We start from the raw sequence: 21,991 nt of genomic DNA, 5'->3' as shown, positions 1-21,991 counted from the left end.
AAAATTGCTAGAAAAACCTCAGGGCGCCGTGTTTGCAAGTTTATGTTTTTGAAGCACCTGCTGCAGCGTTTCTTTCCTCCGGCAATTGCCAGGCCTCACACAAAAATGTCAAAATAACTCGTGTGATTAATTATCTTCCTTGTATAGTTAAGGTTTTGACCTCTGTGAAGTTAGTGCAGAGGGTTAATATGCCTGCTGCAAAGAACGTGTACCAAGTTGATTTCAGAGTGCATATAATGTGAACACATCAGCAGGTTACTACTTTTAAAAGAGACATCCTTTTGTTACTTTCAATGTATTACTTAAAGTCCTAATATTCAACAGTGAGCTATTAACTTTCATCACAGAACTGCATACACACTGCAAAGCATACATTAGAACGTTGATTAATGTTGCATAAAGGGTTAATTTGACCAGAAATCGATTCTTATGAGTGGCGCTATATAACTAATTCAATGTATCTGAGAGAGTGTGGTTATGGACACTTGGGCACTGTTAAAGGGTGCTAGTGAGAGAATCCGTGGTGGAGGTGGACATGGGGGGGGGGGGCGGGGGGGGGGGGGGGCGCCAACAAACTTTGTCGCACAGGGCGCCACCAGCGCTAAAGCCGGCCCTGGCAGAGGATGTGGTGTAATGACCAGAGCTACCGTCTTTTTAACAGGGGCTGGGGCACTAAACTGTGGGACAGGCATCCGTGTGTAATTTTCAGTCAGAGGTATGAATTATTATAAAAGAGCTTAAGCCCTAACATTTTGAGAATGCGATAGCTAAGAAAGTAGAGGGCTCCTAAAGTTGAGGGGGATGCAGAGGAAGGCAGGGGAAGAGGCAGCTTACTCACCAGTTTTGGCAGCTTCCGTCGCCTTGGAAACCAGGGAACAACCGGGAGATCGGAATGCAGAAGCCAGCCACGAGGAAGAAGTTTCGGTCGCCTTGGAAACCAAGGAACAGCCGGGAGATTGGAATGCAGAAGGCAGCCACGAGGAAGAAGTTTCCGTCGCCTTGGAATGCAGAGGAAGAAACACGAAGAAGACACCAGCTGAAACACCACGGCAGCAGCAGCAATGAGGACGTCCAGGAAACGGAGCAGAGTGCAAGGCAGCAGGAACAAGCACTTATCGAAGCACTCCAGAGGAGCATATTTATGGCCCCAGTTCACAGGCTCATCTCCTGGTTTGCATCCAGCTGCTTCTCTGATTGGAGGACAGTCGTCAATGACGTTGTATTCTTTGACAATGTCCTCCAATCAGAGAGCTCCTTGAGGTGCACTGTTCGGAATCCAAAACGTAGAGTAAACGTTTTGGATTCCAGATGGAAGCAGTTCAGGGCAGAAGTGCGGCGGGAAGGCGCGACCCCCTTTCATCAACTCCACGCCCCCCATGGGGGTCGCGCCCCACAGATTGAAGACCCCTGCTCTGAGGGCATGTGTGTGCGCAACATGAAACTTTGAAAAATGCACAAAAGTGCATTTTTCAAACTTTTAGCAAATTACCATGCAGTTCATCTTCATGGTAATTTGCTCCCCCTATTAGCGAATTCGCTAATTTTTTAACTTTCATGCATTGCATTTAAGGAATCCCAAATTGAGATTCCTTAAATTAAGGAATCTCAATTTGGGATTCTTTAAATGCTATCGCTATTTAAGGAATCTCTATTTAAGGATTCCTTAAATAGCGATTTTTGCTTTTGGGTTGATGCATTGGGATTGGGTATTTTTAACTCAATACCGGGAGCTATTAGCGAATCGGTATTTTACCGACTGGATTTTGGCTTGATGCATGAGGCTGTAAGTCACAACTCTGTTATTCTATTTTAGGTGTTCCACATTGTTAGGTCCTGATAAGACCCATCATCTGCTATTGGGGTTGAAACGCCGTCGACACGCAAATTAAACAAACCACTTACCAGCCTTTATTATTGTGTCATAAGGCTGTTGATATTCTTTTTATATGTAATTTGTGGTCGTTTTTTGTATAAACTGAAAACCTATTGTATTTCACAAATTGTCACTTTGCCCCTCCCTTCCCTTTTTTAGGTTTCAGTCACTTGGGACACCGAGCACATTGCCTTTTTAACTAATTTTCGCCATATGAAATGCAAAAATAAGTTAAAATCCTAGAAACTTCATTGTGTATGGTTTTGCTTTTCCCTTTGACAATCCGTTCTCATAAAAATATATGCCATTGAGCTTTTTCATTATCAAATACTTTTTACATAGTTCACGAGAACCATTGTTCCTTGTTGCTCAATGTAATGATTAGCAGCTAAGTTGACCTTACAGGCCCCGGGGTGCCATCTCTGTAATGTTGCCTTTAGCTCCTTGCATTAGCCGCCACCCCGGTTTTTAGGTTGAGCATTCGAGACCTCTTGTATATACTTTAGTATATACTTATATGTGTATTTACTTTGTGGGCTTTGGAGATCAGCCCTAGGACACGTCTGCTACCGCTTAGGGACTTTTTTCTGTTCAACTGCCTCTATTTAACTGTCTTGATAGAAAACGACCAGTAGAGGTCAGTAAAATACCAGAATGGCTTTCTGCTTGTTCAACTGCCTCTATTTAACTGTCTTGATAGAAAACGACCAGTAGAGGTCAGTAAAATACTAGAATTGCTTTCTGCTGAGGGACTTTCCTTTTTTAATTTTTCTGGCCACTGCCTCTATTTAACTTTCTTGATAGAAAACGACCAGAAGAGGTCAGTAAAATACCAGAGTCCATAGAAATTGTCTTCCACGAGCACCCGTAGACAATAATATATTTTTAAAATCTTGTATTTTCAGTGATATGACCACCGAAGGCCCTGATTCTATATTAAAAACAGAGCTTTGGACTATACCATTTCCCGCTGAATGGAAATATTTCTCTCCATGTGTTCCCATACCTGGCGCGTCAAGCAGTTTGGTGCTTAGTTATCCTCCGTGTTAAAGCACAGTAGATGTTTCAGCACCCAGGCTATTGTGCTGCATAGCTAAATACACATAAGGTCCCAAAGGCGAGACCGATTGCATTGCAAATTATTGTTTCTATAATCTCCGGCGCCAGAAGGGGTCCGCTTGCGCCATTTCAAGTCAGTCGCCTGGACACACTCTAAGTGTCAACAAATAATCAATGATACCAGAGAGGGCGGACTAGGCCCCTTCACGCATAGGCTTTGGCAGGATGTTTTCAATTTCCTGCTGGCCCAGTCCCCCCACCCAAATAGATGCTGCCGCCCCGTGTTAAAGTTAAAAGAACAACACTTATCTGACCTCGATAAGTGTGGCTTCCCTGTTGAGGGGTGAGTGCTGAGTTCTGTCCGGTCAAGGTTGGATCCGAGAGCAGGTGCTGTCAGAGTGTCTTTGAACGGCACATCACAACCTCCGCTCCATAAGCAGCTCTTCTCGTGTGATACAGACTTAAATCTCATTAACACTACAGAAGCTCTGTCTGCAGTAAGTGTTTGTGACAGTAACTCACAGAGACCCTTCAGCAACAACACATCGGCAGAAGGCTTTTTCCCCCTGCTAGGTACAGCTGTAGGTAGAATTGTTGTGACTCAGACACTTAGGTAAGTCAAAAACAAAGAATACTGTAATTAAATATTCCTGTTCAAAGGTCGCAGATTTGTCTACTGGCAGTTCAATCTACATGTTCTATCGCAGAGGGTTATTATCCCTGCTGCAAAGAACATCACTCTACCATGTAAAACTGTTTATGAGGATCCCTATGAGTTACGGGATACTATGTTAGTGCCCTTCCATTTTTCGGTGCTGTGCAGCAGTTTCAAGATCTAAGTTTCTTGTTGCTCAAATGGGTGCAATTTCCGATATTTAAGTGTTTTGCTTGTCTTCATTGCTTAATGTTGCTGGGGAGAAAGTGTCACTCATACTCATTGAAATGTCACTCATAATTACACAGACATTTTTTTAATGTCACACATAGCAATCGGAAACCTTGGCAGTTCTGGGTGTATGGGGCGCCAATGCAATAGACTGGCCAGGTCAAGAGCCAGGTCCCGCCCCACAGTGACTCGTCAGCCCCCCACAGCGAACGACGGGGTGGCAGTGTAGTCTACTGGTTTGGGGCCCAGGCCACCAATGCAGGAGTCTGCTGGTCGGAGTTAAAGAAACAGAGTTGGCAGGACAGCTCCCCTGCACTTCCAGCGTAAAACAAGAGTTTGAGGGCACAACTTGGTTGGGATCCCATTCAACAGTCCGTTGCCCCACCCGATCCTCCAGTTCACCCGTTACGCATTAGATCACTCCAGTCACCGCTGCCGTTAGCCCAACGTGCTAGGCACCCGAGGGGTGGAACTGCTCCCGGAACCCGCCTCCCTCGTCCTGCAGCCCCACCCTCGTGCAAGGTGAAGCAACACCTATTTGTAGTGAGTCACCCAGCTTGACCCCAACATTGTACAATAATCAGCTTCCTGGGCCGGGTGCAGGCAAGGGAGTCTAAAATAGAAGTAACGTCAGCGCTCATGGCTGACTGCACAGAGCAAGTACTTGGTGTGGCGTGTCTGCATTTACTGTGCATGCTGTAGGCCTGTAGCCGACCTGATTGCCCACCCAGTGTCCCTAGTAATGCCCCGCTACATTGGTGACGAGGCGGAAAGAACCGGTAGCGTGACAGCGGGACAAGCTTACAGACTGAGCGAAAGCGGCATCCAGTGGTGAAGATTCGACCACATCAGCAACCGTGAGGTGAGGAGTGGCGACGAAGAATATCAGGCGGATCGAGAGGGAGGAGATGTGCTAAAAGGCTCGCTGGCAAGGTGTGGTGTCGTGAGTGCAGGCGAAGCAGTATTCGCCCCGAAGCAGGCCCAGCGGGTGAGTGTGTAGCAACGCAGGAGAGGATTCAGCGGAGCCGGACTTATTTCCTCTGAGGTGATGAGAGAGGGCAGCTGGGAGTGCATGAGGTGGCAGAGACAGTCAGCGGTCCAGCGCAGCCCAGAAATGAAGCAGGATGCGCGTGGAAACTCACAAATTGAGAGAGAGGCATTGGCTATTTCATGGGCGTGTCAGCACTCCGATATCCACCTCTGTGGGCACAAGTTCAAAATGGTAATGGACCAGCAGCCACTGGTACCACTGTTTGGAGGGACTGCAAGAAGCAGACCACCACGCAAGAGGAGTGGTCCAGATCCAACATTACAACTTTGAGGTAGTATACTGGCCTGGAGTTAACAATTCAGTGGATTACCTGTTTAACGGTGGATCCTAGTTATCAGCGAGAGGTGGATTGCGGTGCCAAGTCATTTGTCAAGCAGATCACAGAAGCTGCATGTCCTCGAGCACTATCACGAGAGGTGACAGTGGTGGCAACGAGAGAAGATGAGTGCCTATCTGCGGTCAAAGAAGCACTGCGCAATCACCTTTGGAAGAATTTACTGGATGGCGTAAGCAGGCTGATGAGGAAGAGAAGGAAGTCAAAAAGGGTGTGTGGAGGTGCCGGGAGGAACTCAGTGAAAGTAGTGAGGGACTGATCCTCAGAGGCACGAAGATAGTAATGCCAGCAAGCCTATGGAAAAAGACGGCTGATCTAGCACACCAAGGCCATCAAGGAATTGAAAAAACAAAAGCTCATCTGAGAGCCAAAGTGTGGTTTCCCGGAGTGGATCGCATGATTGAAGATAAAGTGGGGAGTTGTCATGCATGTTTAATCATCGGAGGAGAAGCACCGGTGCTATCATTAATCACGGAACCACCTAGTACAAAGCTGTGGGCAGCGGTAAGCATGGACTTTGGGAGTTTCCCTGACGGGAGATCTATGGTGGTCATGATAGACAGCTATTCCAAGCTCCCAGTTGTCGAGGTGGTAAGATCCACTGCATTTGAAGTCATAAAACCGGTGATGGAGACAACGATTGCACGACTCAGTACACCGGAAGAAATACGGACAGACAATGGGCCACCATTTCATGGACAGGAGTTCAGGGAATACTTAGAACAGTACAACATCCATCATCGGAAGGAAACTCCACAATGGCCTCAAACCAACAGCGAAGTGGAGAGGTTTATGAGAACTATCAACAAGGCACTGAGAATTAGTGTTGATCAATGTGAAGACTTGGAGGGGTGTCTACATCGATTTCTGAGGGCATACCAGCAAACGCCTCATAGCACTATGGGATGCTCCCCCAGCAACCTCTTTATGAAAAGAGCAGTATGAGACATCATGCCAGTGATGAACACTGGACGCCTGGGGAAATGGACAGCCCAGTTGCACAATCCAAAAGGAAAAACAACACTGAACAAGCCAGCCAGAGGAGATGAGCTAAAGTGGTAGAGTTCTGCAGGGGATGGAAATTTAGAACTCTGTTCGAAAAGGAACCATGGGAAGTAGTTGATGTGCAAGGAACCATGGTAACTGTTCAAAGAGGAGAAAGGAGAATAGCAAGAAACGTATCATGGTTTAAGAAATTAGTGTTTCCCACAGAAGTGAACAGCGAGGAGGTGGAGCAGAGGAATTCACCGAGCAACCTGAATGAGACAGCGGACAGTGGATCACCATCGATGGATGAACAAACAGTGGAGGGAGAGTGAGAACACGAGAGAGAAAGACAGGGATTGGACACTCCAAGGAGAACAGAGACAAGACTATCCCAGCGGGGACATCCATACAAACTAAGACACAATCCTCAGCCAAGCCAAAAGCTGAGAGACTTTCTGTGTTAAGAAACAAACTACGAGAATGAACACTCAGAGACATTTTGGTTCAATATTTATTTAGTTAGTTTTTTTATTTTAGTTTATTCCTTGAACAAATGTTTGGTGGGGAGGGATGTATTGCACCGCAGGCCCGACCAGGAGCAACTGCCCAATGATGAAGCATGACATCCTTCGGGGTGTGTGAGGGCAACAAGAGACAAGAGTTGTGTCTCCACTGAGTCCCAGACCTAGGATGTCACCCGATTCCTTCCTTTCTTTGCCCCTTTTTTCCTTCTCTTTCAGTGAGTGCATGACCTTTGGCATCACTCGCCCTGGAACAGTGCCCCCCCTTGTGTTGACTTCCGAGGGATGTAGTGAGCCCCCCGGCTCAACCCCAACATTGTAGAAACAATCAGCTTCCTGGGCCGGGTGCGGGCCAGGGAGTATAAAATAAAGGTGACGTCAGTGCTCGTGGCTGACTGCACAGAGCAAATACTTGGTGTGGCGTGTCTTCATTTACTGTGCATGCTGTAGGCCTGTAGCCGACCTGATTGCCCACCTATTGTCCCTAGTAATGCCCCACTACACTATTGGCTCCCCGACCATGACCCAATTGCTCAGGGAACGTGGCTGTCATTGTCCGTCTCTCCTGTCGGCTGCCGGGCACACATCCTCCTCGAGGCTGTGCGGGCGCAAAGCCGTCTCTGCTGCGATCTGCGTCTGCTGACCCCAGCGTGCTAAGTACTGTCCGATATGGTAAAACTGCAACTAGAGAAAACTTGATCTCTCTTCAGCAGGGACACTAATCACAGTGACCAGAGTTATCTTGATATTGTCATTGTTGCCTGAAAACTGCTGGACACAGAAGGAACTCTGCAGCAGGTATAAATTATTTCTAAACACAGTGCTGTCCACCGCCCGCCCCCCCATGCCTCCCCCCTCCGGGAGCCAAGCCCTCATATCATAGAATTCCTTGTACATTCATCAACATGTTATCAACATGTTTATCTGTTCAACTATTAAATTAACTCAATGTTGAAGCACGGGTGAGCAGTGTGAGCAGTGCGAGGTGACACCCATATACAAAATTACATGACTTGTATTGGGAAGTATCTACTCAGTTCTATTTGGTGGGTGAGGGAACGTGATTTGTAATATGGTGACAGAACGAATTACTTTATTTCCAGCATCTGTTGAAACATAAAACTCTCATCATTTGTTTAAATCTACAATTTCTGTGGCAAACAAAGTAGTTGGTTGCAGGTGGGTAGTTCCTCGACAGTACAGTATTGTAGAACACTGGAAATGTTAGTGATTTTGTTTTTTTCCTGATAATTTTTGATAGAAGATAAATATTAGACAATAGAAAATAACTCCAGGGTCCACTGCAGAATGCAGGGCCTTGACCCTCGCCCTGTTGGTCCTCAGAAAAGAAGTCACCGCATTGCCTATGCTGTTTCAGAAGCTGAGATGATCTCACTGAATAGAGGCCAGTTGGTCTTTAGAGAAAAGAGGAGCATACCTGACAGGACGGAATCTCCGTGGGACTGGTAGGGCATGGACAGAGTCAATTACAATGGAGGGGCAGTACCTCTGAAGGAACAACGCGGTTGGAGTATTGCGATTAACTTGTGAAGTGAATGCCTCTAAAAGTAGACAAGAAGAGGCAGAGTCTGTCATACTGTATGACTCCACCTGTGAAAGGGCATTAGGATTGGGACAGAGTCAGTCATATGCAGAGTGGAGGACTCTGCGGATCTGATATAACTGGGGAAAAAGTCAATTACAAATTGGGTGGACGCCACAGAAGGGCCATTTGATAGGGCTAGAGTCAGTAACATGTCGAGTGAATGACTGAAGATATGATGTCAAGTGAAGGCCTATGAGAGGTGAGTAGATTGAAGCAGATTCAGATACCACTCATATGCCTCTGAAGAGCTGGCATAGCTGAGGATGCGCCATTTAGTTGTCACGTGAATATTACCAGTCCACCTTAGTGAACGATGCACTCTGCAGATTTCAACAATTTATGGGGCGTATGAGCGGTTGAGAGGTTGGAATTAAGGCTGGATTAAAATAGTACTACCAGTTTGAGCCAGTGATTGACATTGGTGCACACCCGCAATCATGTTTGGGGACTGGCACTTATTTTTCCTCATCAAACATTTACCAAGAGCATGAGAGGAAATAAAATGCACCAGTGAAAGGAAGAAGGAAGAGAAAGACTTAAAACCCACCATAAAAGGAGAAAGCAGGAACCGCAATAGTGAGATAAAGAGGCAGAGAGCGTCTGCTGGTGGATTAAAGAGGCATTTGGTGGATTCAAGACCACACAGCCTTGGTATTCAGCGCATCGATATTAAAGAGCACCAGCCACAGGCTTCTGAGCAGAGCTTTGGGCACCGGCAGACATTCTTTTAGAAATCAAGCACTGAGTATTACGTCCTAGAAATTGACTTTGGACACAAACCATTTCTGTCCTATGAGTAATATGGAAATTGTAGTTAGGCCTAGGGGCTCCCACAAGATATACAAAAATAAAACATTTTCTTTGATCTGAATGATGGCACCTGACCGGTCATTGACAGTACTGTGCTCACACAGTGCCTCTTAAAGCTTCTAACCACTTATGCTAGAGCTGAGATAGAAAGCACAGACAGGAAGCAAGATCACACAGCACCAATCAACCAAAATAGGACTTGACTAACTTCATAAATCGTCGCTGGCCTCTAGGCTACATGTTCGACTTTCCCACGAGGTGGCAGGATAACAGACCCTGCTTTCTACATAGAAATCAGACGGTGCTGTTAACAGATAATTTAATTACATGAATGGATTTCTTTTAGTCACGTTTTCGTTTAAATGTGGCTTAAGTTATGGTATGGTTTGCAGAATGGTTCGAAAGATTATTTTTGAAACTTAAAATAAGTTTAATGTTTAACAAGGGGTGGTGCCCAGAATTTCATCATTTTAGGCCGTTAACAAAAAAGCTGCCTGTGCTCATGCACACTAATTGTGCTCTTCTGTAATGCCAAGCCAGGTTTGGGTGTGGTATGCCGATCAACCTTGACATTGCATTGTTATGTAAGTCTTTATTTTTGGTTTTGCAATTTTGTGTCTTTAATGAAAGTCCTCTTCTATTTTGATCACTTTCATCATCCCCCTGTGGCAGCACCAAAGTATACGTGCAAAGTGTGATGGTCAAAGAGTGAATCATCTAAATCATTGGGTGAGCAGGAAGCGGTGATTTCAATAAACATCTCTATCATAAGTATTTTTATAGGAGTATTTTAAAGAGGAACTTTATTTGGTATCTGGGCAGTGATAAACTTGAAATAGTGGATATGAATCTCTACCTCAGAAAAGTATTTTCCAAGAATGGCCGGGATAGTGATCACATGAAGTTGTGTGAGCAGGGCTCTTTTCCAGGACAATGCCCAGCATAGATTCTATAAAATCTGTGGGAGAGGCCATAATGGGCATTGTCGTGTCCTCACAGTAACAATAACGACAGACACAGAGGGTTCTCTTTGGGACACTTTATTTCTTGTCCTCACACCAGCATGGCTCTACCCTCAACTGCCGACCTGTTCCCCTTCTCCGCCCCTTCCTGTCCGGTCAGTCCTCCCCTTACTCCACCCACTCCGCTCCGCCCACGCAACTACTAGACCACCTCAGCTCTACATCTCCCCCTTTGTTAGCAAAGAAATGAGTCACCAAGAGTTACATCTCTTCAATCAGCCGCTTGGGCTGGCGGATCGTTTGTCGTGGTCGGAGTGTGCGGCCTTCAGGTACTGCAGTGGTTTCGGCGCCGGGTATCTGTCCCGGGTGGCGGTCACCATCGCTCTGTGTTTCAAGTTGTCGAGTTCTTGAAGGTGTCATTCGCAACTCGAGTGTCTCTTGTAGAACTGGGCTGCACTTCTGAAAGTGGGACACATTTCGGGTTACGCGCCTGTTGTCCGACTCCGCTGTCAGCATGGTGCCTTTCTGTCGAGTGACCGTCAGAGGTTCCGCTCTGAACCTGCTGTCCGTCTTCTTGGATTGCTCCTGCTTAACGACCACGCAGTCCCCTTCGTGGAACGAGAGAGAACGAGCCCGTCTTCTGCCATCCGCGTACGCCTTCATGCTTTCTTTGCGAGCTTTGTCGGTGGCTTCCACTTCCCGATGAACACGGCTGGGGGAAATGGGTCGCAGCGCTCCCTCCCAGGTGGGTATCCGGGTCCTGACTGGGCGTCCCAGCATGAGTGTGGCCGGGCATTTGCCTGTGGTGGCATGCGGTGTCGTCCGATATGCTCGGAGTACATCATTGAGGGCTGCTTGCGGGTCTCTCTTATCCAGAGCGGCCTGTTGGAATGTCTTTTTGAGAGTGGCCATGAATCTTTCTGCTGTGCCGTTGGCCTGCGGCCATAGTGGTGTTATCCGTCGGTGCCGCACGTTCATGAGCGTCAGGAAGTCACTGAATTCCCGGCCATTGAAAGGAGGCCCATTGTCAGTTTTCACCTCCGTGGGTATACCCCATGCTGCAAAGACTTCATCCAGGATGGTGAGCGTGACAGCTGCGTTGGTGGATGGTACGAACCGGGCGATGGGAAATCGCGAGTATTCGTCTATTATGACCAATACGTACTTGCCCGACGGCATGGGGCCGTAGAAATCCATTGCCAGTTCTTGCCATACTCCTGGTGGTAGGGGCGTCATCTGAAGTGGAGCTGGCGGGTCTCCTTGCCTTACCACTTGACACTGCAGACAGTCTTTCAGAGTATGCTCTACCATTTTGTCCAGGAAAGGGAACCAGACACGTTCACGAAGTGCTCTTTTCGTTGTGACTACTCCTCGATGGCTTTCGTGTGCCAGGTTGACGACTCCCTGTCTCAGTTGCTGGGGGATTACGATTCGGTTGTCTCGCAACAGTAGGCCATCCGGTGTAACAGATAGTTCTTCACACACATTCCGGAATGCTTGCCACTCTTGGCGCTTTGTGGTGTCACCCCTCTCGTCCTCCGACTCTTCGTGCCGCCACCTGTTCGTTTGAACTCTTCGGATCACCTGTTGCAGCATGGTATCTTGCTGGGTGGCGTCCAGGATAGCCTCTAGGGGGACCGCTGGTGGCCGCGCTTGGTCCACCACAAAATGGATATATTCGTCTGCCATGGACGGTGTGTGACGCTGCGAGTCTTCCGGGTGGCGCGACATGTAGTCGGCCGGGTTGGCAGCCTTCCCTGGCTTGTGCACGATTGTGAACGTGTATTCCTGCAGACGGAGTCCCCACCTTTCGATGCGGGGTGGCATTTTGGACCGGGGGTTGCCATAGATGGTGACGAGCGCCTGATGGTCCGTTACCATGGTGAAATGCTTCCCGTAGATGAACACGTGGAAGTGTTCACACGCCCACACCACCGCAAGGCTCTCCTTTTCCGGTTGGGAGTAGGCCTTCTCCGTGTCGGAAAGGCTCCGGCTGGCGTGTGCCACAATGTGACGTTGGTCCGTGTCCTTGTCATATTGAGCCAGGATGGCACCCAGCCCGACGGGGCTTGCGTCCACTGTTATTTCGGTCTTGCGATCCGGGCTGAAATACGCCAGGCTTTCCACCGTGCCCACGGCTCTCTTTATGTCCTGGAATGCTTGCTCGCATTCGGATGTCCACTCAAACACCTGTCCCTGTTTGGTGAGAGTGCGAAGAGGGTGACTGATTGTGGCATAGTCCTTAATATATCTTGAACAGTAGCTCGCCATGCCTAGGAAGGACCGCACATCACTGACGTCAAGTGGACTCTTGGTGCTGTTCAGAGTACTCACTTTGTCAGGGTCTGGTTGCATTCCTGCTCCTGAAAAGATGTGGCCAAAGAATTTCAGTTGCGACTGGTGAAATTCGCACTCCTCCCTGTTGAGCGTGAGGTTGGCTTCCAGGAGGGCATGGCAAACCCTGTCTAGGGCCGTGTCGTGGACTTGGAGTGTTGCCCCGTAGGCTAGAATGTCATCGCTGTAGTTCAGCGTATTTGGGATGTGATGTATTGTTTGTCGGATGGCTTCTTGAAATATTTCTGCGGCTGATGAAATGCCGAAGTTTAGTCTCTTGTATCTGAACAACCCTAGGTGCGTTGCAAATGTCGTGATGTAGCGGGAGCTCTCGTGTAGTTCCAACTGATGGTAGCCTTTGTTTAGGTCCAATTTAGAAAACACCCTCGCCCCATTGAGGGCGGCGATCATGTCACTTAAATGAGGTCCTGGATGACGCTCCCTCTCAATGGCGGTGTTGGGCATTCTCATGTCCACACAGAGTCGGACTTTCCCTGGTGTTCCTTTCTTCGGTACTATCACGACTGGAGATACCCACGGTGTGGCGCCCTCTGTCCGTTCGATGATGTCGGCGTCCAGCAGGTCTTGCAGCTCATCCTCCACCGCTTGCTGGAGGTGGAACGGTACCTTCCGCGGGTGTTGGGCAACCGGGCGGACCTGGTCATTTATGTGGAGGCGGATCTGGCCTCTGTTCATTTTGCCGAGTCCGGAAAACAGCTTTGGGAACTTGTGTATGGTGTCATTGTCACTGTTGACGCGGTACAGGATCTCCACCAGCTTCAACCGTTCAGCAGTTGGTAGACTGAGGAGACAGTCTGCTTCCGGTCCCTCGATGACGTGAATCACGGCCGGAATAGATGTTGTTTGATGCCTCAGTGTCGTTGAAAACTTCCCAAGGCATGGGAGCGGCTTCCTGGACATCCAGGTGTAGACACGCACGTGTGCGGGATTGAGCCGAGGCCGAGGGTTCATCTTCTTATATTCTGTCACTGGGATGTAGTTGAGGGATGCCCCGCTGTCCATCACAAACTTTGTGGGATGCGTGCCAACGCTGATGTCCAGCCGAGGGTATTTTTTTAGCTGGTCTGGATCGGCAATCATGTTGGCATATTCTACGGAATACTCATGTTCACTGGATGGTGATTCAGAGTCTCTTGATGGTGATCTTCTAGACCACCTTGAAGACCGTGACTCCCTGCTGGACTGGGAGGACGTGGAGGAGGACTTCCGGCGGTCACGTACCGCTCGCGCGTGATGGCAGCGCGTCTCGCCTCTTGGTGACCTCGTGGAGGCTTTTTCTTTCTCCCGGCGGTAGTCCCCGCACATGGTCTCAAAATGATTGTTGCGGCCACACTTGTGGCATTTCTGTCCCAGGGCCGGGCACGCCCCGATGTGTGGGAAGTCGTACCCGCATCGGTAGCATCTTCTCAATGGCGCCTTCTTCCCATAATCCTGACGCCTGCTTCTCTTCCCCGAGTCAGGCCGTCGATGGCCAGGGCGACGGTGGTGTCTCGATGGCGGCCGAGCTTGTCGTTCCCGCTCTCTCGACCCCCGGCGAGGGCGGTCGGTGCGTACTTGGCAGACCACCTCCTTGCGATCCACGCGTCCTGCCTCCATTGTCTTGGCCTGCTCTTCAGTCTGATCATGGAGCCTCGTGATCTCTTTTATTTCATCCAAGGTGTGACTTTTTTTTAGTAATTTTCTGCGTAGCGTCTCCGACTGGCAGCCGTCGATCACCCGCAGGCGTATGGCGTCGTCCGTCGAGAACTTGTCGAACTCACAGTGGCGCGCCAGTCGCCGCAACCTTGTGATGTATGAGCCCATGACCTCATCCTTTTCTTGTTGCGCTCTTTGGAACACGTATCGTTCGTAATCTACGTTCTTCTTGTGCACGAACTTTCGATCCAGGGCTGCACGCACACTCGCATACGTTCCCGCGTCTGCGGCGGGGAGTTCCTTTATCATCTTGCTGACGTCCTTGCCCACGAGGTTTCGAAGTGCGATCAGTTGATCCTCGTCCCCCGTCACCTTCGAGCCCTTAATGTAGTCCTCAAAGTCTTCAATCCACTCTTCCCAGCGAGGGCCCATGCTGCTCCCAACCACGAGCGCTAAGGGTTCTGGGGGGCGCAGGTGCGATAGCCCCATGATGATCGGCTTCGCATCCTGGCGCGTTGGAGAATGGGCTGGGGATCCATGGTTCGACATCGTGTTGCACGTGTGATGCGTGCAGCTTCGGCGCAGTGCAGGCCCAGGGAATCCTACGGGGAATCTTGTGCGCTTGATTCAAGTAGTTTCCCCCTTTTTATTTATTTTTTTTTTTTGTATTTGCTTGTGCTTGTTGAAATTTCAGCGTTGCCTGACTTCAAAATGGCCGCCCGGGCCTATTTGCATGGGGCGTCTGAGAGTCCGCCTGACTTAAAGATGGCCGCCGGCTGGAGAACGTGTGTAGACATCACACGTGGTGCCGGGCTCTCGATTCATTCATTCCAGGACGGCGCGCTGCTCAGACGGCCCCTCTCATCGTCCGCTTTTACTCACAGCTTCACAGCAGGTAGGCGGGTGGGTGGAGTCCTCGCACTCGCTGCTCCAACCTGGCCTGGGAGACGCGCGTGTCAGCGCCGTCGCTTCTCTTCCTGCCTGTCGCGGTGCCGGCCCTTTCCCACCGCAGGGCACTCGCTCCTTCAGCTGCGGGGCTCTCACACGCTCCGGGGGTGTGTCGCGAGTGGCGGCGCTTTCGCTGGTTTCTTTGTGACCAGCCCTTCGCCAGCTTTGTCAGCGTGCTGGTGTTCCGGGAGAGCATCCAGCTCTATCCCACCCTCGTCGCCAGCTGTCGTGTCCTCACAGTAACAATAACGACAGACACAGAGGGTTCTCTTTGGGACACTTTATTTCTTGTCCTCACACCAGCATGGCTCTACCCTCAACTGCCGACCTGTTCCCCTTCTCCGCCCCTTCCTGTCCGGTCAGTCCTCCCCTTACTCCACCCACTCTGCTCCGCCCACGCAACTACTAGACCACCTCATCTCTACAGGCATGACATGTCGGTTTATAACGCCAAAACCCCGTCTTCTTTTAGCTACTCGTGTGAGGTGTTGGACATGAGTTATTGGCACTCTTTCAAGGGGATCGAAGGACGGATCTTTCATCAGAGTTACAATTTAAACACCCTTGCAGTTCCCTAAGCTTTGCGCATGGAGTTTGGCTTATTATCCACTTATGCCTTTACCCTGGCTGCTGTTTTGAGATGCGGAAATGCACTCATCTGTGGAGACAACGCTATCTTACAGGCATTTTTAGGTCTTTTGAGTGGGCTAAAGAAACTTTTGGGATTTGTCTGAATGTTGACTCCATTTTGCACAAGTCTGCTCTGAAGTGCTTATTAAAGGGTTCCATGTTTAAAGTAAGTGGGGCTAGAGATAATGCCCTATGTCAACTAAAGCTGCGTAGCTACAGCTCTAGATCTGCAACACATTTTCTGCAGCTCCCCAGAGCACACCTGAAATGTTCCTTTTCATTAATTTATAAATAATTAAATAAATGATACTATACTATACTGACAGAGAGAGACAATGACTTCTCTCCAAACTCTGGTTAAACTGATAACGTGTCCCTTTGAATGTGTCACTCAGATATAGATTGTGTTATCATCAATTTTCCTTTATGTGATTCACATTACAACCTTCGAAATAATTCTACCATTGATCAGTTTTAAACTGAATTACGTTTTGCCAGACAAGTCTGCTTTAATTTTTTAGTATAGAACCAAGAAGGTGTGATTGTGAATGATTATTTTAAATGTGAAGGCTTCTGCTTTCTTGTCAATCATAATAAGTTCTAATAGTTGGCCATCCTGGGCCCTTATCTGAGAACAGGCTTGTTGTGTATGACGCTAGGCACAGGTGTAGAGGTTTTTAAAGGGGTGTTTCAAAGTTATACACACACAAAATTCAATGAAGTATGTATGATGAAAATGATTAATCCAATTAGAAGCAGGCCTGCTCACAAGAAAGACCTCAGATTCATCAGCATTATGGTGCCCTGAAATGGCTTGCCTGTGTGGAACGCACACAGCATGCAACATGACATACCAGCATGTTAGCATTTCCACATGGGCCCAGTGCAACTCTAATACGCTGTCTCCGTAGTCCAGCCCAAAATTTATGGTCTTTAATTATTCCTCCTTGTTCGCCTGTTATTTCCATTTTACCTTTACTTTTCTTTTACTACTTCTTAGCCTTCTCCGTTATCTTCAATTCCTCCTTCATCTTTTCCATCATTTAGTTTATCCTTCTCTATTGTGTTTATTCCCCCCTTACAGTATATTTGTATTTCTTGTTCTGTTTCCTCTCCTTCAATTATGTGTCCCTTTCTTATATTTAATTCTGGTCACCCTTAGCCGCTGACTCCAACAGCCCCTTCTTAACTTATCCCAACTGCTGCCTTGCCTTCAACTCAAACATTTTACCATTCAGAGAGGAAGCGCTCGTGATAGCGGACACAATGGCTCCAAGCCCGGGAGCTCTTCAAGTCGACAGACGAGCGGGACGCACTGGAGCCGCTTTTTTTCATCAGCTTACAGCAGAGGCAGTTTTCATGAGTGTCGGAGGCAGGGTGAGCCAATATTCATGATGAACTGGCCTTTCTGGTGCTTTATTAGGTATTACGGCAGCCATTTTAAATTCATCCGGCTTCCATCTGAAGAGCTTGCTTTTCTCCTGCTTTGTCTGCTGTATGTTTCCAGGAGATTTATTGTCCTGCTCTAATATCCTCATGGATTTTTTCTGATGCTGTGCATGCCTTTGGCCTCCTTGTTGTACCCTGCATTGCTCATTTAAGGCTCTACATCCTGAGGTAATTATTTCTTCCTAATTCTTCTGCGACGCTCTATATTTTGCAGTATTAGAAGCAGGGGTCTGTTGTTTTCGATAAGCTCTCCTCTATATTCTCTGGAAACACCTCCTTGCGCGCTTTATGGGCAGATTGAAGAAACTCAAGGCGTCTACTCTTCACGCAGCCTCCTCCTCACAGAAATTGTCATCATTTTTAAAGTCTGCCAGTTGTCAATTGGAGTGCACTTCATCTACATCCAACATGTCATCCTCATCCTCGTCTTCTGCTAAAATTGGTCCGGTGGAGTCTTTATTTACCCACAAGAGAGTTAAACAGAACCCTCCCTTTCCTGAGAAATCCTCCTCTCCTATTTCTTTGGAACTGGTCCTTGAGGAAATTCGCGCTCTTCATCCTTTCATGGATGAAACTAATATGTGCATTCAGAAATTGGATGGAAACCAAAGTCACAGTACTGGAACAAAGATGTCAGTGATGTGCACGATGAATCTTTAAAGATAGTGGTTTTGGAGAAGGAGGTAGCGGCACTGAAGGCTCATTCTGAAGATTTAGAAAATAGAAATAGAAGGAATAACCTGCGCCTTTATGGTCTTCAGGAGGGTTTGGATGAAATGGACCCTATTTCCATTTTTACTTCTTTTTTAACTCAGCTGGTGGACTTACCTTCTTACACACGCTTGAATATTCAGAGAGGTAATTGTTTAGGTCCTTGGTCTCTTTCATCCTTCTCCTCATTCAAATCCAGAGGTATCATCATTTTCTTTCTGGAATGTACTGATTTGCTGAAAACCCTCAATGCAGCAAAATCTGAAAGGCAACTTTTATGGCAGGGTAATAAAATCTTTATCTCACAGGATGTCTCAAGAGCTACAGCTGCCAGACTGAAGGAGTTCTTGGATCTTAACCCTCAACTATGCTCTTTGGGTGCTTGCTTTATTTAGTTTCACCCTTGTGTCTTCAAAGTAACATTTCAGAATAAAACTTCCTCCTTCACCGTTCCTGCAGATTTGTGAGAATTTCTTCATCTACACTATTCCAGCTCCATGGAGACTTCTGCTTCTTTGTCAAGATGAACCCTCTTTGTGTTTGAGGACCTCCTCCTGCATTATATCCTGGATTTTGATGTTGTTTTTCTTATGTAGTCTTATGCTCTCTCTTTTTTTTATGCTGCTTTTATGACAATTGTGTTATTTGCAGTTACTGACTAACCTTCTTTTTCTTTTCAGGATCCTTAATGTTTTTATTTAGTCATTTACCTGGTAATGTTCTGTTTGTCTGTCGACTCGTCTCCTTTGCTGTGCCGTCTTACCTAGTGCTGTCGTCGATTCTTTCCCCGTGCTCTTTTTCAACAGGTATGTTTTTGCAATCATCATTTTTTGGCTTGTACTGTCCCTCCTTTTTGATCTTCTCTTTTCTCTCCTTGCCTTTTCTTCTTTCTGATCTTGTTTTTTTTCTTTTCTTTCCGTTATCTTTTTTGATATCTTCCTGTTTAATGTATTTTCTGTCTTAAAAGACTGACTCTGTATATACAGTTGGTTACCTCATCCAGAGTTATACGTTAAAGGAGTAATTAATCCTATAAACAGGCAGAGAATTCAATCTCATTTGGATAAATATTCTCCTGACCTCGTTCTTCTCCAAGAAACTCCTCTTTCTGAGTCTGAGGCTTTGAAATTTAAAAGAGGCTGGGTGGGTTCTGTTTTTGTTTGCCCTTCCTCAAATAATAAAAGTTGTGTTATTCTTCTTTGCCACAAGCATTTAAAATTGTTAACTGTCTCTCAAGACTTCGATTTGGAAGGCAGATGGCTTTTTGTTAAGGTAATTGTTAATGATATCCACTTAACCTTTTGTAATATTTACGTCCCTACCCAAGTTGATAATTCCTTTTGGCCTAACATTTCCCAAAAATATATTTAGCATGCTGATGACTTTTTTTTAATTTTAGGCAGTGATTGTAATCAAGTAATGGACCCCTTTATTGATCATCAATCCCCAGTTAAGTTTATCCCCCACAAAATGCATAAACAAATTATTTACTATAAATCTCAACGTCTTTTGATGGACTCATGGAGAATGTGCATTCCTTCTAGTAAAGAATTTTCTTTCGTTTCTCCTACTCATGGTTCCCTTTCCAGGTTGGATCATATATTTGTCTCTAAATTGCTCTCCCAAAATCTTATCAGTTCTACTATCAAAGCAATTGTGATTTCTGATCATTCCCCTGCAAATACAGATCTTGATCTGCTCCCGGTGCATTCCTAATCCAATTGATGGAGATTTAATAATTCTCTGTAACTCGACCCTGATTTTTCTTTGCCTTTATTTGGCTTTTGCTCATGCAGACCCTACTATTTCTCCACATTTACTTTGGGACACTTTTAAAGCTTCTGCTCAATGTCATATTATTGTTTTCTTTTCTCGGAGAAATAAATCTCTCCTTAAGCACCATCAATCACTTTTACTTGACATTAAATGGTTGGAACATCAATATTATACTTCATCTACTCCTTCTAATTTGCAAGAGCTTGTTTGTGCAAAATATCAGTTTAATAGGATCTCTATGGAGAAAGCCTCCTCAGTTTTACTTTGTAGTAGTGCTTGTTATTACGGTGGTCATAATAAAATGGGTAAGCTTTTGGCTAATGATTTGAAAATTTGTAAGCAGGGTCACATGTTAGATTCAGTAGAGAACGATATAGGCCTTCCTGTTTTTAAAGATTCTTGCAGAATTTGTTAAACATTACCAGTCTTTTTACACGCCTGAATCATAGTGATCTTTCATCCTCAGAAGCTGACATTTCCCTATCAGAGATATTTCATGCACTTTAAACCCTTAAGAAGAACAAATCCCCTGGTCCAGATGGCTTCACGGTCACATTTTTTCTTCACTTTTCCCAATCTTCTCCTTCCTAGGCTGTTACAACTTTTTCAATTTTTCTCTGCATCTGGTTCCACTGAGGGCTCCTTCCAAGAGGCTACCATCTGTCTTATCCATAAGGACAGTAAGGATCCAACCCTTTGTAAAAACTACAGGCCTATTTCGTTAGTCAATGTGGATTATAAAACCTTCACTAAATAACTTGCTTAACGTCTTGAACCCCTCCTTCCTTCATTGATTGGTAAGGAGCAGTCCGGGTTTATTAAAGACAGATTTACCTCTGACAATTCTAGATTCTTTTTTAACATTTTATATAAGGCAGCTTCTCTTTCTCATTCTCTAACAGCTGTGCTGAGAGAGCATTTGATTGAATTGACTGGTCCTTTTTGCTCAAATCCCTTGCCTGGCAGGATTTGGTCCTCATTTTATTTAGTTTGTTTCCTTACTCTATCAATCCCCCAGGGCATCAGTTTTAGTCAATGGTAAGTTCTCTAGTTACTTCCCGTTGAGTCATGGTGTTCATCATGGTTGTCCGTTATCCCCTCTATTATTTATACTTGCTTTGGAACTTTTCCTGTCCCATATCAGTAATAACACCGAATCAGGTATTGTTTGGGCTAAAGATTTATTCTCTAATAATGATCCTCTTTCTTTTTCCCCATTTCAACTCTTATTCAAGTGCCCTCGTTCCTTTTTACATAAAGATCTCCTTCTCATAAATATTCTTCTCGATATTCTTCATTCCCTACCAGATGCTTCCCCTTCTTCCTCTCCCCATTCCCCCCCCTTGGTTCTATTCTTACTTCTGTTCCTAATGCTTCACCTATTTCTAGACTTCTTTGCTCTCTATCATATGTTAGATCCAAAACTAAATTGGAGTTGCAGTGGGAATTGGATTTGGGATTTACTTGAACTCTCCTATTTTGGAATAAGATTTGGGATAACATCTACAAAATCTCTAGATCAGCTTCTACTTCTCAATCTTTGTTTTTCCTCTTTTATAGACTATATCTTACCCCTTCCTTTTTATCTAGATTCTCCATGAATTCCCCTCCTAAATGTTGGCCCTGTGACCATCAATTTGGTGACCTTATGCATATGTTGTTTCACTGTCCCCCTACAGTTTCCTTCTGGGGAAAGGTCTGGTCTCAGTTATCTTTATTACTTCATTTAAAATATCCACTAACTCCCCTCATACTCTTTTTGGGTAGCTTATCTGATGATATCCACTCACCACACAGCAATGTATGGTTGCTAGACCTTATGCTAGCTCTTGCTTTTAAACACATTTCTATTAATTGGAAATGTGCATCAAATATTTCTTTTTAAAGCCTGCTGGAATAATGTTTGTCATTATCATAGATTAGATACTGCCTTTTCCTCTTTGTATTCTCCGTCCGCTAATAGAGTTTTATATTGGTTGCCTTTAACTTCTTTTTTAGATGATGTAGCCCATAAATCTCCTTCATGTACTTCTCTGAAAATTTTAAACAACCATGATTTTTCCTACTTCTCTGCTATGGGTATTAATTTTGTTACTCGTTGTTCGGCTTCTTATATTACATTATATTGCTATTTTTCCTTTTAGATAATGCTCTAAGTTGCTGTTACCTTGGTCTTCCTATATGCATTTCCCCTCTTTCCCCTCTTCCCCAACATATTTCTAAATTGTTAAACAGCTTCAATTCTTTATGATATTAATGTTGATCTCATTCTCACAATTTTGCAAGTTCTTGTAATTTGTTTCTGCTATGTTATTATTTTTCAAAAGAAAGCTGCTTCACCTTCAAATCAAAAAACATCTTACCGTTCTTTTGTTGTCTTTTCCAGAAAAAAGACACT

The 21,991-nt window shown here is 46.0% G+C and overlaps 1 protein-coding gene across 1 annotated transcript in view; it reads right to left on the bottom strand.

The window, feature by feature from the left end:
- The window catches only part of LOC146871302 (gastricsin-like), a 302,303-nt gene extending 301,158 nt beyond the window's left edge, over window positions 1-1,145 (bottom strand). The window contains exon 1 of the mRNA XM_085650803.1: window positions 839-1,145. Within this exon, the coding sequence (XP_085506929.1) occupies window positions 839-1,137 (299 nt within the window). The 5' untranslated portion in view covers window positions 1,138-1,145. The remainder of the gene's footprint in view (window positions 1-838) is intronic.
- Window positions 1,146-21,991: the final 20,846 nt, after the last annotated feature.

The sequence above is a fragment of the Triturus cristatus genome, chromosome 1_1 (assembly GCF_964204655.1).
Source record: "Triturus cristatus chromosome 1_1, aTriCri1.1, whole genome shotgun sequence".
NCBI lineage: Eukaryota > Metazoa > Chordata > Amphibia > Caudata > Salamandridae > Triturus > Triturus cristatus.
This window is presented reverse-complemented; position numbering and strand designations above follow the sequence as displayed.